At 34.4% G+C, this 23,782-nt stretch overlaps 1 protein-coding gene across 6 annotated transcripts in view; it reads left to right on the top strand.

Annotated features, from left to right (window-relative positions):
- Window positions 1-23,782, top strand: part of PPFIA2 (PTPRF interacting protein alpha 2) — a 284,143-nt gene that overhangs the window by 220,245 nt on the left and 40,116 nt on the right. For all 6 annotated transcript variants that reach the window (XM_042815464.1, XM_042815463.1, XM_042815462.1 and 3 more), the window contains 9 exons: window positions 2,857-3,078; window positions 4,745-4,891; window positions 6,824-6,958; window positions 15,607-15,690; window positions 16,052-16,183; window positions 17,090-17,152; window positions 18,861-18,952; window positions 20,405-20,540; window positions 21,011-21,231. In XM_042815464.1, the coding sequence (XP_042671398.1) occupies window positions 2,857-3,078; window positions 4,745-4,891; window positions 6,824-6,958; window positions 15,607-15,690; window positions 16,052-16,183; window positions 17,090-17,152; window positions 18,861-18,952; window positions 20,405-20,540; window positions 21,011-21,231 (1,232 nt within the window). The remainder of the gene's footprint in view (window positions 1-2,856; window positions 3,079-4,744; window positions 4,892-6,823; window positions 6,959-15,606; window positions 15,691-16,051; window positions 16,184-17,089; window positions 17,153-18,860; window positions 18,953-20,404; window positions 20,541-21,010; window positions 21,232-23,782) is intronic.

Raw genomic sequence — 23,782 nt, 5'->3', positions numbered from 1 at the left:
TGTATGGCATTCAACAATCAGTACAAGGAGGATATTGAATTTCTTGAGGGTATGCAGAGAAGAGAAATAAGGCTGCTGAAGGGACTAGAAAACAAGAAATATGAGAGAATTGGGACTGTTCAGTCTGAAGTGGAGGAGGCTGAGAGGAGACTTCATCACTCTCTACAAGTACTTGAAAGGAGGTTGCAGCAGGTATCAGTCTATCTTTTTCAAGTGACAAGTGATTGGGCATGAGGAAATGGGCTCAAGTTGCATCAGGGAAGGTATAGTTTGAATCAGGTAGAATTTCTTCATGGAAAGAGTGGTTAGGCATTGGTAGTGCAGTCCCAGTCACTGGAGGTGTTTAGGTACATGGTTTAGTTGTGAAGATGGAAGCCTTAGGTGCATGATTAGGCTTTCTGACGTTGAAAGTCTTTTTCGCTAGAAATAATTCTATGATTTCCACAGTGTCTCTGGTTCCCATGAAAGCATTTATAATCAATGTGCTGTGATTTCTAGTACATATTGGAGAGCTTAAAATTGATGAAAAACAGTAGTAATAAGGTACTAAGAAGGAGTATTATAACATCATTTAGTTTTCATATTCATATTCATTGTATTATATTGTATTATATTGTATTCTAGTCTAAAACAATAACTGAGATGATGAGAAGTTGTCCAGTTCTGCCTTTTTCAATTACTTGATGAATAGTGTGTGGAGGTCACAGATCCACCTCCCCTGTCCTTTCTAATAGAATTTTACCATTACTGCGCTTCAGAGGAAGTTCTGAGAGTCTAAAAGCATTTACCCTGTTTGATCACTGTTCTCTTTTAGCTAAATGTGTCCTTCCTTGGCAAGGCCCAGTATACTCTTTTAAACAATGTGCTGATTGTCATGTTTCTTTTATATAGGAAATTAGCCATTGTTAAATAGTTTTCTTTCATGTCAATTTTTTGAAATTAGAGTTTATGTTCATCTGTGGCTTTTTAACAACAGCATTTGAATAGACAGCATCATGAAGTTTGCTGAAGATTTTATCAGGATGCTATTTCTTGCATGCACTAGGAATTTGTAGTGAGGATGAGACAGAAAAGATTGCCTACTTAGAAATATCTTTTTCTTACAAGTTCTTCAAACAAGATTTCCCATGGTGCTTCAGCTGATAGTTAATAGCAATCTATTAAGAACATTCAACATCATAAGCATCTAGCTGCTTATTTATATTTATTTCTTAGAATTTTATGTCCTAAGAAGTATTTCTGCACCAAAAAAAAAACAACCAAAAAACAAACAAAAAAAAATCCAGATACTACATAAATAAATAATTAAAAAATTAGAAAGAAGAGAGAGAGAGAGCATGAAGTAATGATATCTCAGTTAGGTCTTGAGTTAACATTTAACTTTCTGCCTGTGAGGTTTTTGAGTGATTATTCCATGTGATGTACCCATATTATGGACAAATAAAATAGTATAAAGACACAAAAGTGACAAAATGTCAGTTCAAATCCAATGTCATTTTGCCTAGGTATCATGCAAGTAGATCGATGATGGTTCAGTGTCATAGAGTTTCAATTTCAATTTTTATGCGATACATAAAGCAGTTTTGGAGCTGAGTTATGTGACGTAGTGAATTCTTAGAGTAACACAGTTTTATTCAGTGACCCACAGAAAGGCAGATGGTCTTGATCTGGGTTTGTTTTCTGTCTTATTGGGGAAATAATAATGTCAAAAGCCATTAAACAAAGTAATGTTCTTTGAATTTATTAGATTTCCCTATAAGCATATTTTGACAACAATAAGGCACAAGAGCTAATGAGTGAAAACTTGTTTTCCTCTTAGATCTTCCAAATCATATTTTGTATTTGTCTTGCTATACACCTTACCATCTCACAAACAACAAATACACAATATTCTTGAATGATGTTCTTTGAGACTGATAACCTGTGTAAATTAACAGTTACAGTGAAATAATTTAATTTTCTACTGTGCGATATAACTTTAACTAGTAAAATTGCACCTAATCAAGAAAAGTAATAATAATTTTGTCATTGATTTTGTTTTTCTGTTTTATAGCTCAAAAAAAGCTCATCATTGCTTGGATTGATCTTCTTACTTCTGTTGTTGTTGCTTTGACATAAGAATTAAATTCATGTGAAACCATGGCTTAGCCTATGTTGGGAAAGGTTAGCATGACTATATATTGTAATAAAGAAATGCCAGTAAGTTCTGCTGGTGAACACACTTCTTTCCTGGAATCATTTATGTGCAACGTATTTCGTATTCCTAAGATCAGTTTCCAAATCCAGTAAAACATTCTGGACTTGTTATTTTTCTTTAAAACAGTATTCACACAGGCCTCTCAACAGTGCATAAATTACTTTGGCAGAACTAATCTCTAATGTAGACTTAACCATTATATTGACCAGACTCTTGGAATGTTCTAGTAATATGAATTTGTGACTTATTAGAGTTGCCTGCTGTTCTATGGCTTATTTTGCAAATGGAATAAATACTGAGTAAGTCTAAATGGTGCACAAGTTTATCTTAAGTGTATACATTTTAGTTCATAGTACTGCTACAACTTATATTTGAATTGCCATAGTGACAAACTAGAACTATTTTAATGTACCATTCTGCTGTTAATGCAAATATTTACATCTTTGTGTTTTTACATTATAGAATATTTGATATTAATTAATATTGATCTTTTTCAGTTTTTAGTATACATACCTCTCACCCACAGTGAAAATTGTTGGTTTTTTTTTCTTCTTCTAACTCCTATTGTAATGTTTACAATAATCTTGACTTTAGAAATTCTTTATATAGGGTCTATATTAAAAGAGAAATAATATATAATGTCACTTCTCTATTAACAGCGCTTGTCGAATGGCTCCATAGACTCAAATGATGAAACCAGTCAAGTTATAGAACTCCAGGAGCTACTTGAAAAGCAAAACTATGAAATGGCACAAATGAAGGAACGTTTGGCTGCACTGTCATCCCGGGTGGGAGAGGTAGAGCAGGAAGCAGAAACTGCCAGGAAGGAGCTCATTAAAACAGAAGAAATGAACAGTAAATATCAGAGAGACATTAGAGAGGTAAGGAGTTCAGTATATATACCTCACATACCTTGCCATTTTTTCCTCGTATACTGATACAAGCTGACAGGGATCAATCAATATGAAAAGCAAACTTGAGCAATGACAAATGCCCTTGGACAAAGGAAACACAACATTTACAGTAAGAAATAATTGTACAAATCTTGTTAGAAAACTGTATTCATAGAAGTGGGTGTGTATATGTGCAACTATAATAGGAAGATCTCTGTGTTTTAGAATTGCTAGAGCACAAATTGGCAATTATTTCAGCCATTTCCACATTTTAATGCTGAAATAGATTTAACAGAGATGCTGGTCATGTAGATAATCATTTTTTAAAACTTTGGGCCATTATGTAAATAACAGCATTTAATTTAATCATTTATTATCTGTAGTCTTCTGCGACAGCTTCATGTTCCAATACGTTATTCACTTCTCTCAATAAATCAAGCTAAGAAATTTTTCACTGCTGTATATAAGCATCAGAGAACATCCATGTCTTGCATGGAAATATATTGCAGTTTTTTTCTTTTTTACTCTAAAAATTTGTGGCTCTCCATGGTACTCTCCAGAATATCTTATGTAGAACTTGATATGTGTGAATGGTTGACTTCTGGAACCTATTTTAGTATTTAAAAGTAGAGTAATTGTCTGTAACATTCCTTTCTACAGTACAGGTATTTTATTCATGTGCATGTTATTTGTTTGTGTGTGTTTGCACATTATATATATGTTTAACCTGGTATTCCTAGTTATCTGGCAGAAATGTTCCCTCTGAACTTCTGACACTACTGCAACATGAAAGCATCTTCTCATCTGTGTGCTGTTTCTTTTAAAATACTGTATGTTCCTTATAAGGTTACAACAAAGTTTGCACTGATGTTTCTCCTTTTCGACAGCTGCTCCTTATAGAAGGGTGTCTAAATTCCTCACTCTCATTTACTTTCTGACAATTATTGCTGTTTCCTGTATGCCTTGATTGCTGCTTGCTGTTGCTGCCACTTCTGTCTTGCTTACTCTTTGTTTCAATCCTTTGCTTCCTAAGAGAAGTGGCCACTAACACATTTTAATCCTTATCCATAACATATATGGGTAATGTACTTGTATGTCATGGCTATGTTATGTATCCAGCACTGTGCTCATTTGCATTGTGCAATTTAAGGAAATGTCATCTGCTGTCTGTTATGTGTAATTTGGCATAAATTTTATCAGAACCTAGGAATAACAGTAGGTATGCATATACATTTTTCACAGTATCGCCATCCTACATTTGTATTATTATGCAATAATTATGCTTTATAATATTATAATATTATAATTGTAATATTATGCTTACCATTTTCTGATCAAATAACTGTCACTGTTTAAAAAGCAAACAAGTAAACATAAGCCAATTTTGCTGTGCTTACTAGCATGAAAAAATGTAGAAATTAGAAAAATATACAAAATTTGGGAATTGTTTTTCTGCTCTACTCAACAGCTACCACTTTAAGCATCTTTGGTGCATCAAACCTGAAAAGGATTAATTTCTCCTTAAAACAGAAAAGTCATGCTATACATATCTTATGTACTGTTTGCTGTTAGCAGGAAGAGTAAACTGGTATAAAATTATGTGCCCTTTTAATTGAATGGTTCTTGATTTTTTTTTTTTTTTATTTCATTTTAGGCAATGGCACAAAAGGAAGATATGGAAGAAAGGATCACTACACTGGAGAAGCGCTACCTCAGTGCACAGAGAGAATCCACCTCCATACATGACATGAATGACAAGCTGGAAAACGAACTGGCAAACAAAGAAGCCATCCTACGTCAGGTGCAGTATCTGTATTAGTCTGTTATTTTCTTCATATATAATAAAAATTAACATGAAAGGTGGGGTGTATCTAATGCATGAGATTTTTACTGGGTTAACCTGCTCCTTTTTTAAATCATGTTGATCTAAAAAAAAAAAATGTTTGTTTTTTTCTTCTCTAAGCCTCATGTTAGCTACTACGACTATGAAAACCAAGCCAATGTGTGCATTCAATGCTGTGAAATAACTGTGTTTTCTAAGTGTCTTGCATAAATGTACAACGTCACAGTCCATAGGGAAAGGATCGTCTTTGTTTCTTATGTAATGATTTTCTAAATTTGGGGTTTGTTCGTTTGTTTGTTTGTTTTTGAAAGAAAAATGAATAAAAAAGGATAGCGAAAAGAAACTTACTTCTGTGGGAAAAAAAACCTCACAAAATTTACATGAAATGGTAGCACATTAAGTGTTTAGAATCTACGATGTAATTAAGATTTTATGAAGATAAACTATCTATGAATATCTTTTAGAAAAGAGCATAATGGAATTTTGCATTTGTCTATTGTGGTGAATCCAAAAGCTGAAGCATAATGTCAGTAGAAAACACTTTTAAATTTTGAGGAATACAAGGTGAACTAAAATAATATGAAGTTAATATCATTTAAAATGTAAAAGATGAAACTGCCCTTAATCTCACCTTCGGTGTCCCAAGTTTTTATTTTTCCTCACCTACCATATCTTAAAAAAAAAAAAAAAAAAAAAAAAAAAAAAAGTGGCATATGGGATAATCTATTTCTATGATTGTATGCAAATTTAGTTACACACATATGCACACATAACTCTGCATATACACTTACATATATGTAACTGACTACATAGTCACGGAAATCAAAGTACCAGAACTCAAATACTGCAGCTTATGCCAGTTTCTTTTGACTATTTCAAGATACATCTTCAGTTCTTTGGGGCAGGCAGGTTAGAAAGGAACGACGGAAAAGCAAAGTACACCCATCTGTCCTTAGAGTCTTCATTACTGGTAATGTAAATCATACTGTGCTATAGAGATCTACCTACTCAGTGATCAATACAACCACATCTTGAATATATGCAAGCAGACTTTAAGCTCATTTGGAAGATTTTCATATGACAAGCCTATTTCTTCATGCTTTTGGAGAACTGACAAACAATCTCATATCCCACTCCTTTCTCCTGATGACTTCTATTACTTGGAACAAACAGGAAAGCAGGTAACAATTATCCATCCATTAGAAAATTCTAAATCATGGTAGATCTCAGTAGGACAGAAAATAACTGCAGTTATCAAAAGCCCTACTGTTTCTCTTCAATAGTTTTCACATATTAAACAATTTCACGTTTGTATAATGAGACAATTATAGCTTCACAATGAATAATTTCATTGAAACCTTAAGTAACTAGCAACCATTTTTTAATAGTGAACAAATTAGTTGAGTGTCAGTCTTAACATTTCTAATTACATTGTTGGCATTTGTTCAGCAAATTCACAGGGAGTTCTGTCCTTCTGGAATTGTACTTCTTTCCCATTTTAGCTTGTATACATAAACTTTTCTGTAAGGTGGATGAAATACTTCCATTTAGAAATTTCTCATTTTACTGGCACCAATACTTTTATTTTGCTTAGATAAACAACACATCGACCAGAGGAAGTTTTTATTCATCTTCATAAGTACCATTTTATGATACCTTTTTTTCACCATCATATGATCCTGAAGCCTCAAATCACTCATCATTAATAAAACTGGCAGCCTACACAGTTCCATGCTTGAGGTAAAACTTTTCCAGTAAGTTCCCCCAGGTTGTGGAATACCTAAGCCTTTACAATGAGTTTTGATTGCTTCCCTGATACCTAAGTAATTGAAGGAAAGTCTTTATTCTAATTTCACTGTTTATAATTTTTCATCTATCTTTGGCCTTCAGCTGGAAGACAAAAACAGACAGCTGCAAGAGCGTCTAGAGTTGGCAGAACAGAAGCTCCAGCAGACAATGAGGAAGGCAGAAACCTTACCTGAAGTGGAGGCTGAACTGGCTCAGAGAATTGCAGCTCTGACTAAGGTACTGCCCTGAGAAGCAGGTTCATTTCAGAAGCCCCATTGTTTAACATTAATTTGCATCTTGATTCCTCAAGGACAAAAGAAAAGAAGTGTTGAACTGATTTGAAAACATATGTCTTCTGATAAGTATGTGCCACAAGTTCAGTATTAACCAGAAATGGTATCGTTGCCATGTTTCCAATTCTTACCTTTTGATAACAGACAAAATAGTTCCCTGTAAGATAACCTACGGTATATTTCCAATATATGCAAACATTAATTAGCCTGGGGAGATCTATTTTACTGTGCAAGAGTTAATGATTTAAGGATTTTTTTTTTAAAATAAAAGACATATTCCTTCTCATACATATTTCTGAACATTTTCACACATCAGTTGTAGGAAACAAAAAATATTCCAATGAGAGCCACAGAAACAAAGCATAATGGCAGCTTTGTACAACACAAACGAAGACAACTTGCAGTACATACTTACAGGGCTTGTTTGCATGGTTATTTGAATTCAAAAAGAGCAATGTGAAACTAGGGAGTTCAAACTGTGTATTCTGTGATAACAGGTTATTGCAGAAAAATAGAAGGTAAAAACAAACTTTTAGTAAGACAGTTTTCATATTTGTTCACTAATATTTTCAGGTGTGCGTGTGATTAATACTGCAGTTAAGGTATTTCCAGCACCGTAAGGACATGTAATATAATGACAGACTGCATATTCTGCATATTCAAATCATGGAAATTAAAATGCATTTAAGAGATTAGTACATAGCACTGTTTTATCTTAGCTATCATTTCTCTGTTGCCAATGACTGTTTCTACTGTTTCTAGACATTTATATTCCCAGTAATTTTCATATTTAATGGATTTACTTTTCAATTTTCATGTATTTCACTTCATAGTAAAGCCTTATGTGCAGAGCACCTCATTAATAAAGCTTGATTACAAAAAATTTAGTTAAGAAGTAGAAACAGAAAAGTTTTGGAAGGATTTTTTAAAATGTTTTATTAAGGCAAGATCATTATTCAGTAATCAAGATTTTGTGCTGTCCACATTAGGTTTATATGAATGGGTGGGATTCTGAAGGGCAGACTGAAAATGGTGGGAAAAAAAAAAAGCAGCAGCAAAAAGAAAACCACTTGAAATATTAAAAAATATAACTGCATTTTAACTAAGAATCAGAAAGAAAGATGCACAAAAGTTCAATCCCTTGACAACGTTTTTTTTTTTCAGTTGTATTTGATTCAACAAATATTCAGATTATCTAATAGCCTTAGCAGTTTAAAAATACTATCTTTTATTTTAAATAATTTTTCCTGAATAACTTCTCCAGCAATTAGGCACCAGTAAGTGTTTTGCAGTCTCAAGTATGTCTTTTGTTGCAACTGCATGTTTCCTTGAACATAAATTAATGACAAATATTGTAAAAATAAGTCTCATTTCAATGATACAGAATACTCAGAAGCTTCCATAAGATACTGCTGTTATTGTAACCATAAAGCTGCAGTAGATGTGATTAGAGATCGGAGAAAAGAGCTGATGGCCCACCCCATTTCACTTTGATGTATGTTTTCAAAGCTTTTGCCAAGAAAGTAAATCTAAGGTGTACATCTGACTGTAAGGCTAGCTCATTCCATTCTTCTCTAATTACAAAAAAAAAAAAAAAAAAAAAAAAGAAGAAGAAACTAATTGTATTTAAAATTCTATATTTTTGGAACACATGCCATGAAGAAGAATGTCAGAATACAGGCTACATAAGGCTATGGTTTATATATCTTCTGTATTACGTTTGCAAACTATAGAACTTATTAAAGTGTTGCACTGACAGCTCTGAAACTTCAGGCCCTTTGCTCTTCATGAGTCACATAAAGGTAGTTTGGAACCAGTCACTGCAGCTTAAGTTGTTTTATGTTGTCTAACTGGCATAGTTACCTCCCACCTACTCGAAAGATGCAAAACCTATCTGAGGGACTGAGTAATGCTAGGCCATTTTATCTACATTGAGCTTTCTTCCAGCATAAAAATCATTCGTAGTACTTAAATTAGCTGGCTTCAGGCTGCCTTAAGTCTGCCTACCTGATCTGTGGTCGCTGCAATGACAATGTGCATTAAGTAGAAGATGAGTCCCCTGATTCAACTACCCTTTCAGCTCTGCAAAAAATTCAAAGTTTTGATTCTCCTTTCTTTTGTACTACCTCAATGAAAGTGGCTTCACTGAGATTAATGGGGTTACAATCATGTGAAAGAGGTGAGTTAAGCCTAATGTGTTTTACATGTTTATCAAAGGAAAGTACTATCGGACAACTGGAAACCATGACTGCTTCATTGTGGGTAAAATATAAGACTGGTTATTTACACATGGACAAAAACCAGAACAAACATATTTTGGAGTTGGATGTGATATTTTTTTCTCACATTTAAAATATGCATGTTGCAATTCTGCATTCAATTTATTATACTCTTCCTCATAATTAACCTGGGTTGGGATTCTGCATTCTGTAGAATGAGATCCTTCTGTTGTATCAGTTTAAAAACTTGAGTTACTTTTCTTTCTTTCTTTTTTAATATGGGCTAGTGAATGTCTTTTGCTACTTTTCCATACCCAAACTAGTTCATAAGGAGTGAACTTCCAAAAGTTTGGACTGTACAGTGAACTCAGATAAGTACTCATAAATTTACCTGAATTATTCAAACTTTTCTTTGGCTTTGTTTTCACTGTGTTCTGCCCATTGGGTGAGCAACTGGAGGGTTAGTCAGCCTATGGCAAACTAACCTGGAACAGCATGATCCCATGTACTGTGCTGTCCTGCCTGGCTGTCACACTGGCATTCTGTCTGGTCATGACAAGTAGCACAGCTCTCAGCATGTATCCCAAGGTTTAGACTACCATGATTCATTGAGCCACCTTGTACTCACTCTCACGGGATTGGTCTGTTTGTCTGCCCGGGAGAAGAGGCAGTTGATAACAGAAACAACCACTCTCCAGCATTAACTAAAACCTTTATTTGTCCTGGCCTATGTTTATTTCCCATAGACAGGACAGATGTGATAGCAATTAGCATCTTAAAATGGTTAGTCTATCAAGCAGTTCCTCATTGCCTATATTTAGAATAGTCTAATGGAGACAGCAGCATCCACTATTTTCCATTTGGTCACTCCCACCAGCACTCACTCTCCTCTTGGGTACTTGTGCAGCAAGGGTTCCACATTCACTTCTCTGATCACAAGACAATGTAATTCATTTTAATTCATCATTCCTATATACAGGTAACCAGAAATACCAACAGTGCCTCATTTAGCTGCATTACAAAAGCACTGCCATGATTTTGGGCACCAGTTCTATATAATATAATCATAATAAAATGCATTTAGCATAGTAAGAAATTCTGCTTATTTCAAAGGTGAAGAACAGTGACATGAAATTGGAGGCAAGTGGGTCCTGATGCAAGTTTTGTGATGATATGGGGATCTGGTCTGCATTAGATAGGGAAAAAATTACAAGATGGAAAGAGAAGGGCCATAGATGAAAGGGTGCAAATGTGATGAGGAAGGTCTCCTGCAAGCAGTGGATGTGGTTAAGTCAAAAATTCTTTTGAGAAGCACGAAGAAAGGTAAGATTTATTAGCTGGAGAAGGAAGTTGAATAATCTTTGGGAAACAGAGAAAATCTTCTACAGGGAAGGAAGCCCAAGAAAACTCTTTAAAAAACTTAAAAAAAAAGTTTACAACACCTCTTTGTCTTCTGAAAAAACTCCTCTTCTTGTGCCTCCCCTTCCATGGAAGATTTTGTCCTATTTGATATGAGGAGGTAGTGAAAAGCAAGCTTGATGGAGCTAGCTGGAAGGCACTTCTTACTAAACATACGAGGTGTATGAGGTAGTGGTGAGACACAGGAGATACAAGAATGTGTGGATATCTCATGACTGAAAGATTGGGTATCAGGAAAGGGGTGACTTAAGCCAAAATGTTTTTTCATTATTCATAATGGGCTAGAAGCGAGAATGAAATAACTAGCGTATAACTTTTTGAGCTGTTGTCACTCAATCACCATTGTCACTTGTTTTCACCTCCAATTGCATAGCTCAGTTCAATAATACATTATTTTATTCTCGAATAATTCACTCATTCAAGAGATAGACATGAGAATATGTGCCAGAAGAAGAAAATATGGAGACAGCATATATTCAAAAATCTCAGTCTCAAAACTGTTCAAATTGGCTTGTACCACTAGAAAAGTTGGGATTTGTTGCTGCAGCTCAGCATGAGGAAGAAAAAAGAATAGCACCTGTATTATACAGGTGCTTTCTGCATCATTATGACTGAAATTGGATTTTTTTCAGCTAAGATGCAAAGGCCTAGAAAAAGTGCAGTGCTAACGGTAACAACTAATGTAAAAGCAACATCTCTTTTGTGAGTGCATTAGCAGCAGGATTAACAGTGGAACTTTATCAGGTTACAGAGCAGTAATAAGGGCTGCTTTGGTACTCTATCAAAGAAAAATGATCCTGTTACTGACTTACAGGCAATTTCTTTGCTATATCATAGCATGTAAAGTGCAAAGTGAACATTAAGACTCGTGACGATATTTCATGGGGCCAGACATTGTTAGTTCTTGTCCAGGTGTTTTTAATTCTGTCTAAAATATACAATTTACAAACCTATTTATAATCAAATGTGCTGGCTAAATTATTTACCTGCTAATTGCTGAATACCACATTGTGTTTTAGTGATCTTTCTATACAGAGTGCTAGAAAACAGGCGTGCATATCATATTTAACAGGAACGTAGGGTGAAGTTTGCCAAGCAAGTAACCACCCAAGTTGCCCTTTAGTAGTTTTTAAGTTAATTTACCATCACCTTTAGCAACGCAAGTCAGAAGAAATCACCGTCTGCTTATGAACCTTGGAATCCATGTTGTTCTTACTATCATTTTTCCTGCTACAGTAATATGAGTAACACTAAAATGGCTGTTTCAGCCTTTGTCTTATTCTAGAAGCACTCAGTGATGCAGGCTTCTGAGTCTCCAAAAGAGCTGCCACATGCATGTGAGTTCTAACAGTGTTGGAGAAGACTGAGCAAGAGGTATTTGCAAATCCCTTAGGCATTAGCTGAATTGTTTGGTCTTCATCTGAAAGGAGTTTCTTTAAGACCAAGGTTTGAACTGGTTTCTGCCTAAAGGGCAATGAGATCTTGAAGGCCTCACCTTAAGAGCTTATTCCACCTAAGCACCCTAAGAAACAGAGGTGCTGCTCTTTCCTACTTAAGCTCTTTATCTGTTGGTGAGTTTCAGCAAGTGAAAAGAAAAGGGAATGTGTATGTACTTTTCTGTCTTCCTAGGCGTAAGTAGCTTTAGACAGGCAGTGGAGTCTAACTGTTTAATGTCTTAAATATAAAATAATTTGGCTCTTTCAGAATAGCAAAGAATTTGGGAATAAGCAAACAAGTCCAAATGGATAAGGGAAACACTGAACATTAAATACTCAAACAAGTGTTTAGAATAATTGCATTTATTTTGATACTAGGACACACTGAATTTTAATTAATCTTCAGGTATCTTTTCCTACTTACGAAATTTAAAGAGAACTAATTTGGAGATCATCTCTGTTTTCTTTTATGCTGGAAAATTGAACACAGGTACTCTAGATCATATCCAGCAAGATCTGTAAGAAGAATGTCTGAATGTTTCAGATCTGTCTGAAAACTATCATGCAAAAAGATTTTTATTTATCTTATACATATACCTTACTGAATTGTTAATACACTAGAAATTAACGAAATAAGCAGAATTAGATAGTTGTAAGGATCTTAAAAAATCATTATTTTCTCTCAAGAGTGTTTTCTATGTTCTATAAGAACTTTGTGTTCAGGTAGCATAAAAAAGTTCAGGAGATAATTATCCTTTTGCAGCAGTAGTTAGGGCTGATAGCACAATCATTTTGTACATCGAGAGGACAGTTTCCACCCACAAAGTAAGTAATGATTAAAAACCAATTTTTTATATTTGAAAAATAAATGTGTACGATATACCAGTCACACCGGTTTCTAAAGGACAGGCTGTGACAGGCAGCATCACATATTAGGAGTCTTAAATGAAATTCCTTTGAACCTTGAAGTAATAGACTATATTCTGCATAAACCTGCAATTAAATATAAAAAGTGGTCAAGATAGGTAACTCAGTTTTAAAGTTTGCAGTCAACTAATGAAGTTTCTAAGTATTTTAATTTTGTAGGGTGATACTCCTAATGGGTTCTATATCTTCCTCAATGAAAACAGTTTCAAAAGAAGTAGAATTCCTTAAGCCTTCTTCATCAGCAGCTCAGAGCTTTGATGACTTCAAATCTTCTCCTGACCCATGGAGGTTCATTAAGGGAAGGCTTTGAATCAGTAGTGCAGTCAAGATTCAAAAAATGACCTCATGGAGATGAAGCTTGGTCACTTCATGGAGCGAATAATATGACTTGGCTCTCTGCAACTACAGGAAGTGAACATTTTCAGTCCTCTCTTCCTATTTATCCAATTTAGGAAAGAGAACAGAGCATTAGCATTTGATTGCTGAAGAAAATTAATATGTAAAATTCAAAATAAAATAGTCATAAAAGGATTGTCACTGGTACAAATCATAACAAAACAGTTTCAGGTAATGACTAAGTTCAAATAAACAGCAGGCCTGCTTCATGCTCAGAAACAGTAACTGAACTTATAAGCTTAGTTAGAAAATCTACTGAGTGCCCCTTAACATTTGCAGAAACTTGAACTTCATGAATATGTGTAATTTGAAAGGAGTGTTATTGTCAGTGATCTTCAAATTTATTAAATATTCTTGTATTTTATACAAGGACTTTGTATAATTATTGTCTCCATATCAAAATCTGTGGTTTATACTTATAAAACTCTAGACCATAATCTTGTTTGTATTCTGATCTTTTAGTCCTGATAATACTACTGAGTTTAAGTGTAGTATGATTACAGGTTATGGCATACAGATGGAATTGTGTTGGCATCTACTGATAATTATTCTTATAAATCATTAGCAGAAAACAGTGTCTGAAAAACAGTCTCACTAAAACACAGAGCTGTAAAATTACTATTTATTGCTCATATCAAAGCTTTTTAAATCTAAACATGGAGTTCAGAATCTCTTTATGAGGATAAACTTGACAGAGTGAAATATTCAGCATTTGACAAACACAAACTCACAATTCAACTTCATCAGTAGCACTGTCTATACACCTTATGCACATTCCTATTTTCATAGCAAAAAGTCTAGTACAGTACTGTCTTTTTATTAAGTTTTGGGTGTTGGGGTTTTTTTTTTCCATTTTCAATAATAACGTAGGCTTGTTTGATATGACAATAACATGAATATTCATGTTCTGCAGTACGTTCTGTTGACCTAATTAAGGTCACCTTTGGTCAGACGTAGTAATGAATCTTTGGTTGGATTATTATTTCTATATTCAGTAATGACTTTCCATTCCTATTAATGAATTTTTATTTATAGGTTCTTCTTTTATCTGATGACCTTGATCTTGTCAAGGGATCCACCAGGGTGGATCCTTTCAAAGGGATGAATACCATGTTGTTTATTTGGACGAAAGGACTTACATAGTGTATTCTAAGATGGAATACTGAGTTTGTCTCTTCTTACATTCTTTCTGTTTCGTGGAAGACAGGGAATGTACCATAACATTGCACAATTCTATGATTGACCAATCCATAAATTTGATAGTAATGCATTGTTTTCATTTCTAGAAAATGATAGAAAATTATAAAGGACTTTCTGCCATTGGCCTCTCAGAGTCTTGTTCTGGTGTTGGTTTGCCATCATTCCAAAAAACATTAGATTAGACAGTATTGCTTTAAATCCACTCTGTAGTAATGTGTCATCCGCCAGCCATCACTAACCTTGAACTTCCATGTGTAGGTTGATAGCTTTTTTAGCATTCCATTATTTTTCAGTTTCTCCATACCAACTGCATCATATCCACCAAGTATCAGTATAGTTTATTCCACTTAAAAATCTGTCAGTTAAAAATATTAAATCTTCAGTCACACTTTTCTTTTAAGCATTCTGTGCTGTGTTCTGTTCAGTGTCAGTGTCTTTAGTTCTGATTTTTCAATTTTGTCCCTCTCCTTTTCCTTGACTCGTTAGTCTGATCCAACCTCTTCTACCTCATCTGGTGATTATCAATATGTTATGGAAGCTAAACTACAAGAAATGATCTCCATACGTAGGAAGGTAGTCCTACTGGACTTTACTTTCTATTGCTAAATAGAATCCATCTGATTTGTTTTGATTTTCTTTAACTTTTTTTTTTTTTTTAATTGATAATCAACCATCGTGCAGTTCAGTGCTTCAGGAGCTTACAATTTTACGATGGCAGGTTTGTGTTCAAACCATGCACAGTCTGCATGTTACATTTGGCTGATTTCATTGCTCATAAATAACTCCAATGTTTTGCTGATGCTTGGATGTAACAGGCCTTTGTAGCTGACACATTTCAAGCAATGCTGTTCAGCTGCCTGTTTAAATAAAGTTTCTTTTCTGAAAACTAAGTTTGCAGTTAGTAGTAGCTTGCTTTATGTTTTGTTTAAACTTTACTGAGATAAAGACACACAAAATTGATTGAATTATAGAAAGAGTCTTTTTATTTTTTACAGGCAGAAGAAAGACATGGAAACATTGAAGAACGTATGAGACACTTAGAAGCTCAACTTGAAGAGAAGAATCAGGAACTTCAAAGAGTATGTGTATTGCAGGCAACTTCTCTGTAATTTTCCTCTTTTAATTTGTCAATATAGTGCAACTTACACACTCCAGCACACAATTCTATCCACTGGTATATGTTTTATTTATAGAAGTGATGGCAGCATCATCACATTTTACTCAAACATCTTAATAAACTAGTTTACATCTACTTGCAGCTTTCAAAGTAGTTTGCTTTTATGAAAATGAATGTGCTTTAGTCAGTAACTGTAGCTGTATTACCTGTGGAATTTATTTAAGTGTATTCAGCTGCCATAAAATCTTTATTTTTTGGAGCTACAAGTCTGCACTGGTTAATTTTGGACCTTGCAAATCTGTCTCTTCTATTCTACACAAAAGGCAAGGCAAAGAGAAAAAATGAATGAGGAGCATAACAAAAGATTATCAGATACTGTAGACAGACTTCTGACAGAATCCAATGAACGCCTTCAGCTGCACCTAAAAGAGAGAATGGCAGCACTTGAAGAAAAGGTACAGTACAAAGAATAAAGTTTCACTCAATAAAGATTCTCTTGTATGAAACATGTTCTACATTTATCAAGACGGAAATATCATGCAGTTTTGTATGCAACAATTATGACCACAAATATAATCTAACTCTTTCATTCTGTACATTCAACACATCATGCATGTATGAGCACAAGAATCTTTCCATGATACTCTGAACTGGAAATTCTGTGTGTTATGAATCCCCGCTTTATCGATAGGGAGCCTGATTAATTGGCTCATGAAGAACCAGGGCACAGTGTGTTACGAGGGAGTGAGATAAAGGGCATTAGAACTGAGAAATGACCATGTTTCAGATATGCCATCAATCCTGAATTTCAACTTGCTGATTTTACCTCACTTCCTCTGGAAGAATAACATACTTCCACCACAGGAGGAGAAGAAATGTTATTTACAGGTTTTCTGTGAGGAGCTAACTCTGAGAACTTTTTATTTATCCTTCTTTAATCCCTCTCTCTTTAGTCTGATCTAAGGGGAATCTTTCAGCATATTTATTCTGAAATCTTTTGCAGGATATAATTCAGGTTTACATCATTGAAACAAAATGTTGTAACAAAGCAAGAGATAGGCCTGCCAAAAGAGGGCCTGGACAAAATAATTGTGTAAGAGCATGATGGTTGCTCAGTTCAAGGAAAATGAAAAGCTTTTGCTCTTTTTGAAAAAACAGGCTAATACATTTTTGAGTAATTTACGTATTCAAACTGAAGCTTTAAAGGATTTTAGTTTTACAATCGAGTGAATGTGCAGGCTCATTTCTTAAATTTGCTAACCTCTACATGGAGACTACCTGCATTTGGTGATCTCTGTTATATAATATTTCTCTGATTTCTTTCTGCTTATCTTTATTTCACTTTTTCATTTTATTTGTAGAACGTGTTGATTCAAGAGTCTGAAAGTTTCCGGAAAAATCTGGAAGAATCTTTACATGACAAGGTACTACTAAAACTTATTTTATTTGTTCCCATAAAAAGTTAAATACTTATTATTTGGACATAAAATACACTCAGTCATCCATATATCATGTGAAGTCTTCCTGGTACTTAGGATAATTCTTTTAATCACAAAGATGTTTTCAAAAGCCAATGAGGGTCTCTAACAAGTCTTCTGAGATAAGTTCATGGTTGAAATCCTAGCCTCAGGAACCCAATACTAAAATTAGTATTAATTTCACTGGCTCTGTAATTTTTGTTCTATTAGATTTAATTCTGAAAAAAAGTCTTCTTTAAGAGAAATGTGCATGTAACTGGTTACACTTTCATAGTTACAAATGTAATTTCTTGTTATGATGCAATTCTTAACAGATGCTGTGGCATTATGCTAAGTCTAACTGAAAATGTCCTTTCTTAGTTCATTGCAAATTAACCCCTAATACTGCTTAGTGAATCAGTCACATTAATAATAAATATTATTCCAATCCCAAATATTAAAATTTTCCTTTGTAGTTATAGTTGCCTTGAGGGCAGCAGCATTATTCACAAATCTGATGTCTGCATTCAGATTCACAGAAGTGTTTTTTTAATGTATCAAATCTACTAAAAGAATTTACAAAACAGAGCTCAGTTCAATACAAAAATAAATGTGAAATTCAGTATCCAAAATCAACAACTTTCAAAAAAAAAGCAAAGAAGGATCTGTTCAAATCAATTGCCATTTTTAATCTATATTCAGACAATCTTCTAGAAAAGCAGAAAGTCTGAGAAGGGAGCTCATGAAATTGTCTGTGCTCTTGGCAGCTGCCAATATTTTTCTGAAGTGAGAGAAGCAGTTTAGAACTTACTTAAAGGGAATTTATACTGCAGTAACTCCTCTAGAACAACTTATTGAATATCTACTGATCTATAATACTAGTATCTTTACATGATGTAGTTTATTGACTGATTTATTGGATGAGTATACCCTAGTAAGTGTTATACTCACCTGCATAGATGTATTCTTTCCACTACTATTTGTTTTATCTTTTCAAAGTGTATGAATGATTTTGTTGAGGAACGTTCTGCAGGCTTTCTTTTCAAAGCAAAGGATAGGAGACAATTGTTACAAACAGCACTTCTTTTCCCTAGTCATTGATGTAGAGCTTTTTTCGTATTTTGTTCCCAAATCCAATTTTTTGGCGCACTTTAATATTTCACAAGCAGCACCGTGTGCTGGAGTTTTAGAAGCTCTCAAGAGTGCACTGTGAAGCTGCAGGTGAACAGAAGACCTAAAATCTAGTTGTCTCTAAGTCTGTGTTTCTGTTTGTAAATAAAAAGGCGAGTAGCCAATCTCTACCTCTAAGGGGCAAATGGTGCGTCACAAGCTGATCTATGCTTGGTGTCCAGTTAGTGCACAAATCAGTGTTGTTTTTTCTTTTCCATGCCATAGTGTCACAGAAAGAAAAAAAATCAGGTTTCAACTATAAACTTGTCCTGTCATCATCTGCAGATAGTGGTAAAATGATAGGGAGACTGATGCAATCTCCTTTTGATGTGTAGGTCCTTTAGCGATAAAGAGGCTTGAATGAGTTTCCTGCTTTTCCTTATTGTAGGCATATCTACATTCAGTGTATTTTGTCCTAGTTATTTAGTCTTACAAGGTTAGTATCTCAGAAACTTGAAGGTATTTTGGATCACAATTAAGTGTGTCTTCTTATTCTGATTTCCAGGAAAGACTTGCAGAAGAAATTGAGAAACTGAGATCTGAACTGGATCAAATGAAATTGAGAGCTGGTTCTTTAATTGAACCCACATTGTCAAGGTAATATTTAATGCCAAATGTTTCCTCATTTTGAATTGAAAGAGAAGGTAAGCATAAGTGACAAGACTTTAAAATAATGCATTCAGACCACATATAATCATGTATTTCTTTTAAACTACGGGATCTGTGGAATTATTATTACTGTTGTTTTTCACTTTTTTTTCTATAGGTAAATGGGGCCTTGTAGTAGTGAGTATACACTGAAGTATTACTGTGATTAAGGGAAGTCTTTGAAATTACAGTGATTTTAAAAGTGTAGCCAAATACCCTTCCCCCCCCTTCCCCCCCCCAAGATTTTTTGATCATAGAATCATAGAATCACCAAGGTTGGAAAAGACCTAAAAGATCATCCAGTCCAACCGTTCACCTATTCCCAATAGCTCCCACTAGACCATGTCCCTCAACACAACATCCAGCCTTTGATAATGAAGTTATAACCATCACTGCATCTAAGATTTATTATTATTATTATTATTATTATTATTATTATTAAGAAATAACATAGCTTTGCCTAGTGTGTAGGACAAGACCACATAATGTCATCTGAAGGCAGTACTCAGAGAGATTTGAGAACATCTTAACAGGGCACTGAACAGTGAGACAGGTACTGTAGGTACTGCTCTACTAACAGCTTAAATCAATTTATTATTCTAGAAAGGCAATTATTCTTTCCTAAATTTCTTCTTGCCCTAAAACTCAACCTTGAATTTCTTTTGAAATAATGCTTTTCATAGAATCACAAAATATCCTGAGTTGAAAGGGACCCACAAAGATCACAATGTCCAAATCCTGGCACCACAAAGAACTACCCAAAATCAAACCCTATGTCTGAGAGCACTGCCTAAACACACTCTGAACTCTGGTGGGTCGGTGTTATGTCCACAGCCCTGGGCAGCCTGTTCCATGCCCACCTCCCCGGTGCAAACCCTTTCCCTAACACCCAGCTGCCCTCCCCTGACGCAGCTCCATGCCGTTCCCTCGGGCCCTGCTGCTGTCACACAGAGCAGAGCTCAGCGCTGCCCCTCTGCTCCCTGTGAGTGAAGGAGGCTTCAGTCAATATCTGTAGCTGTATTACCTGTGGAATTTATTTGTGTTCAGCTGCCATAATATCTTAACTTTTTGGAGCTACATGTTTGCAATGGTTAATTTTGAATCTTACAAATCTGTCTCTTCTTGCTCTATTCAAAGCCATAGTCTATAAATGTCCTAAATGCATTTTTATGGAAAACTTGTAGGTACTTGTTCTTAGATTTCATATTTCTCTCTAGTTAAATCTCTCAAAATAAATAATTATAAACTATGCTATTTTTCAAAGGGCAGTTCTCCAATATTTTCATAATGAAGGACTGTAAAAACGTGTTACAGATATCCTCACTCTTGAACAATTTATTCAGCAGCCAGTTGTGCTAATTATCTTCATGTTGAATTCTGTTTCTTCGATTCTTTTCTCAGGCCTCATCTGGACTCATCAGCAGAGTTGAGGTATTCTGTGGGCTCACTGGTGGAGAGCCAGTCTGACTATCGGTCAACTAAGGTGATAAGGCGACCTAGAAGAGGACGCATGGGAGTACGCAGAGATGAACCAAAGGTTAATATCCGATTTATTTTCCTATATTCTTTAAAATGAAAATGTTTTTCAGGCTGTTAAATTTAAGGCTTGCGTATTTCTGGAAAACCAAATAAATGAATAAGCACAAACACCAAGAGTAGTTTTTTTTTCTATTTATACATAGATCACTGTTGTACTAAAATGGAGGCAGAAAACGTTGAAGTTCAGACTCCAAAGTTTGAGTGTATTTGACTATTTGTCTTTTTTCATTATCTTCACAAATTTTCCTAGCAGTTAACTTTACACAGCAGTAGAAATTATGTGAAAATAGTTTACATCCTCCACAATGCCAATCAAATGCCTTCTTGCCATAACGTTGCACGTATCGATGGAGAATAATTATTGAATAAGTATTCTTGAATGTGAGTTACTTTCCTTCTCCATTTTATAGTTCAACTCTGCAACTGTTTTCTGTGGAATAAGACCTATATATCCTAATTCCTGCTTAGGTAAAATCACTTGGAGATCATGAGTGGAATAGGACTCAGCAGATTGGTGTTTTGAGCAGTCATCCGTTTGAAAGTGATACTGAAATGTCTGACATTGATGATGATGATAGAGAAACGCTTTTCAGCTCCATGGACCTCTTGTCACCAAGTGGCCATTCTGATGCCCAGACGCTGGCCATGATGCTTCAGGAGCAGCTAGATGCAATCAATAAAGAAATCAGGTACATAGCCTTGAACCAGCTGTGGTGCATTTCTTGATTACAGCTTTAGGGTCCTTTCAGTGCATGAGCTTAGATACCATTCATAACAATTTGGAAACCACTTGTACATTTAAAGGATTGATAATCTATTTATCTATAGATAATTTATAGATTTATTCTGTATTTATTGCGTGAATAGAACATTGATTTCTGTATTTTCTGACAGTAGGGAAAAAATATTTTACTGTCAAATAAAAGTTTCTTGCAAAGGATCACTGAGCAACTAAAAAGAAATGCCTAAGACAATGTGACACATGGCAACTTTTACCAAATTCTATTCATAATCTTTTCAAGATCTTTCTCCCTGTTCTGTATAAATAACTACTCACAAATTACTTCCTATGTGAAATGCTTTATTTCATTTCCTGTTCATGTTTTCCTCTGGTAACTTTTCCAATGTTACATTTCATATAAGCCATGCTTTCCAAGAAATTGTTTTGATTTTCTATGGAACACAGTTTTTGTTGTTGTTGTTGTTTTCATGCACCTGATAGGTTATAGTACTGGGAAATAGGTAGTGAAATAATTGTGGCTTGCTAGTTTTTATGCAAATTTAATGGAATGAAGGAGAATTGAGTAACATAATTTATTTAAGGTATTTTTGTAAATGAAATCATGTTTTAGGCTGAAAACTTTCTTACAGTTTTTCAGGAAGAGTAACTTTTTAATAAGTTGATGCATCAAAAAAACATCATTTCTCTGGAAGAGGTTATCAGTCACTTCTGGTAATTCTATGGACAGAAAGTGTATGTTTAGAAATACAATCAAAACCAGATTACCTTTTCAAGATCTCAATCTTTCTTTGCAAGGTAGTTTTGGAAAAAATTGAAATATATTGACTGGATAACATTTCTAGTCCCCACAAGATCTTTTATTAGAGATCTGTAGCTTTTGGTTTTTGCTACTTCCAGAATTGAATGAAGATTCATGTGGGATTTAACCCCCGTGTAAACCAAGACAAAAAAGGCAAAGTGAAATTTTGTTGCTGGGAGGACAGAGCTCCCTAAAACAATGCATTTTGAGTATGTAAAAGAGAAATCCATCAATATTTTCCATTACTGCAAAGAAGTCAGCAATTCAGGTTGCTGTAGATTCAACAAATGTATTTTATATACATATATATATATTAGCATTTTAACAATTTAACAAGTAATTTATAATACAGTAAAGAGTTTTTAAAAGAAGTTGTACTTGAAGGTGACATAATGAGATATTACTTGTGCCATCTTGAATCAAAACATTCTTCTACTAAACAGAGGATCTTGAATTAGGTAGTAGGTATTGTTTTATGTCATGAAAGGAAATAAAAAGGGGACACATTGTATATAGTCATTTTTGCTGGGGGTCATTTATTTCCCCTGCTAATACTTGTATACTGGGATAGAGGCTTTTATTTACCACCACCATTATTATGAAAATTATGTTTTGATTTTAATGTTTCAGGAAAAAAAAACAAAGATTCTATAATAATATATATATAATATATAAGTCATTATAAACTGTATTACATTCCACGTTTTTTTAGTCTTTTTTGTTGGCAAAAGGAGGTTTATCAAATGAGTGGGAGATATCAGGAGATTAAAAACTAGTTTTGAGTTGGTTGTATTATACAAGGCTATTCAGAATTTAGATATTTTGCAAAATATCTAAATATATACAAATATATATATGTGTATTTACAAAACAAAGAAGATTTGTTCTGAATCTCTCTCAAAATGTTATTTGCCTTTGAATTTCTTAGACTTCTCATTATAGAAAGAACAGTAGGTATTTTGTAGACACTTTGAAATAGATTTTAGGGCAGAAAATCTATCACAGCACAGGGATTTTTAGGTTTCCATTTTCAAAGTATTATGTTTTAATTTATTGTACTTCCTCCATTTCACGTTAACAAAAATAACAAAACCAAAAAACCTCAAGCCTGGTTCACAGAATCAGACTTTCCATGTTTCAAATTCTGTCATATTTTACTATGACCCCTCATCCATTTTCCTCCTCTTTGCAAACAAAAAGATTCCTTCTGACTTTGTTTGTGGTCAAAACATATACAACAAGTCTTTTATTCTTAATATATTTATCAGAAGCAAAATAACCCAGTTGAAACGTTCTATTGAAGCTATGTATGTTCAAGAAACTAATATTCATTTCCAGTGAGAGCTCTTCCAATGAAACTCACTTAAAAACATAATGCTTTAGAAACAGCTGTTATCTTTTCATCAATTTGTAGGGATGAAACAGGCAAATTGTCCTGCATGTTCCCTTGCTTTACTAATATAGATTATCTTAGCAATACCCTTCTCAAAGGCACCGTTTGACCTTAAATTTTTCTTTATGGTTTAGCAAAATAAAGTCAGCTGAATTCAACTTAAGATTGGAATTATTTTCCTATGGTAAATAGGATCGTTCACTCTCCCTCTCTTTCTCCCATACAAAGAAACCAATCTTCCTGAAATATCGTACATAAATTCTTGTTGTTGGGCAGATTCTTCAAACAGGTTTTGAGGTTGGAGGA

This window comes from Centrocercus urophasianus, unplaced genomic scaffold (assembly GCF_019232065.1).
Source record: "Centrocercus urophasianus isolate 14NV4802_14NV808 unplaced genomic scaffold, USGS_Curo_1.0 seq_15, whole genome shotgun sequence".
In the NCBI taxonomy this organism is placed as follows: domain Eukaryota; kingdom Metazoa; phylum Chordata; class Aves; order Galliformes; family Phasianidae; genus Centrocercus; species Centrocercus urophasianus.
The sequence above is the reverse complement of the archived record's forward strand: the minus strand, read 5'-3'. Positions and strand labels throughout refer to the sequence as shown.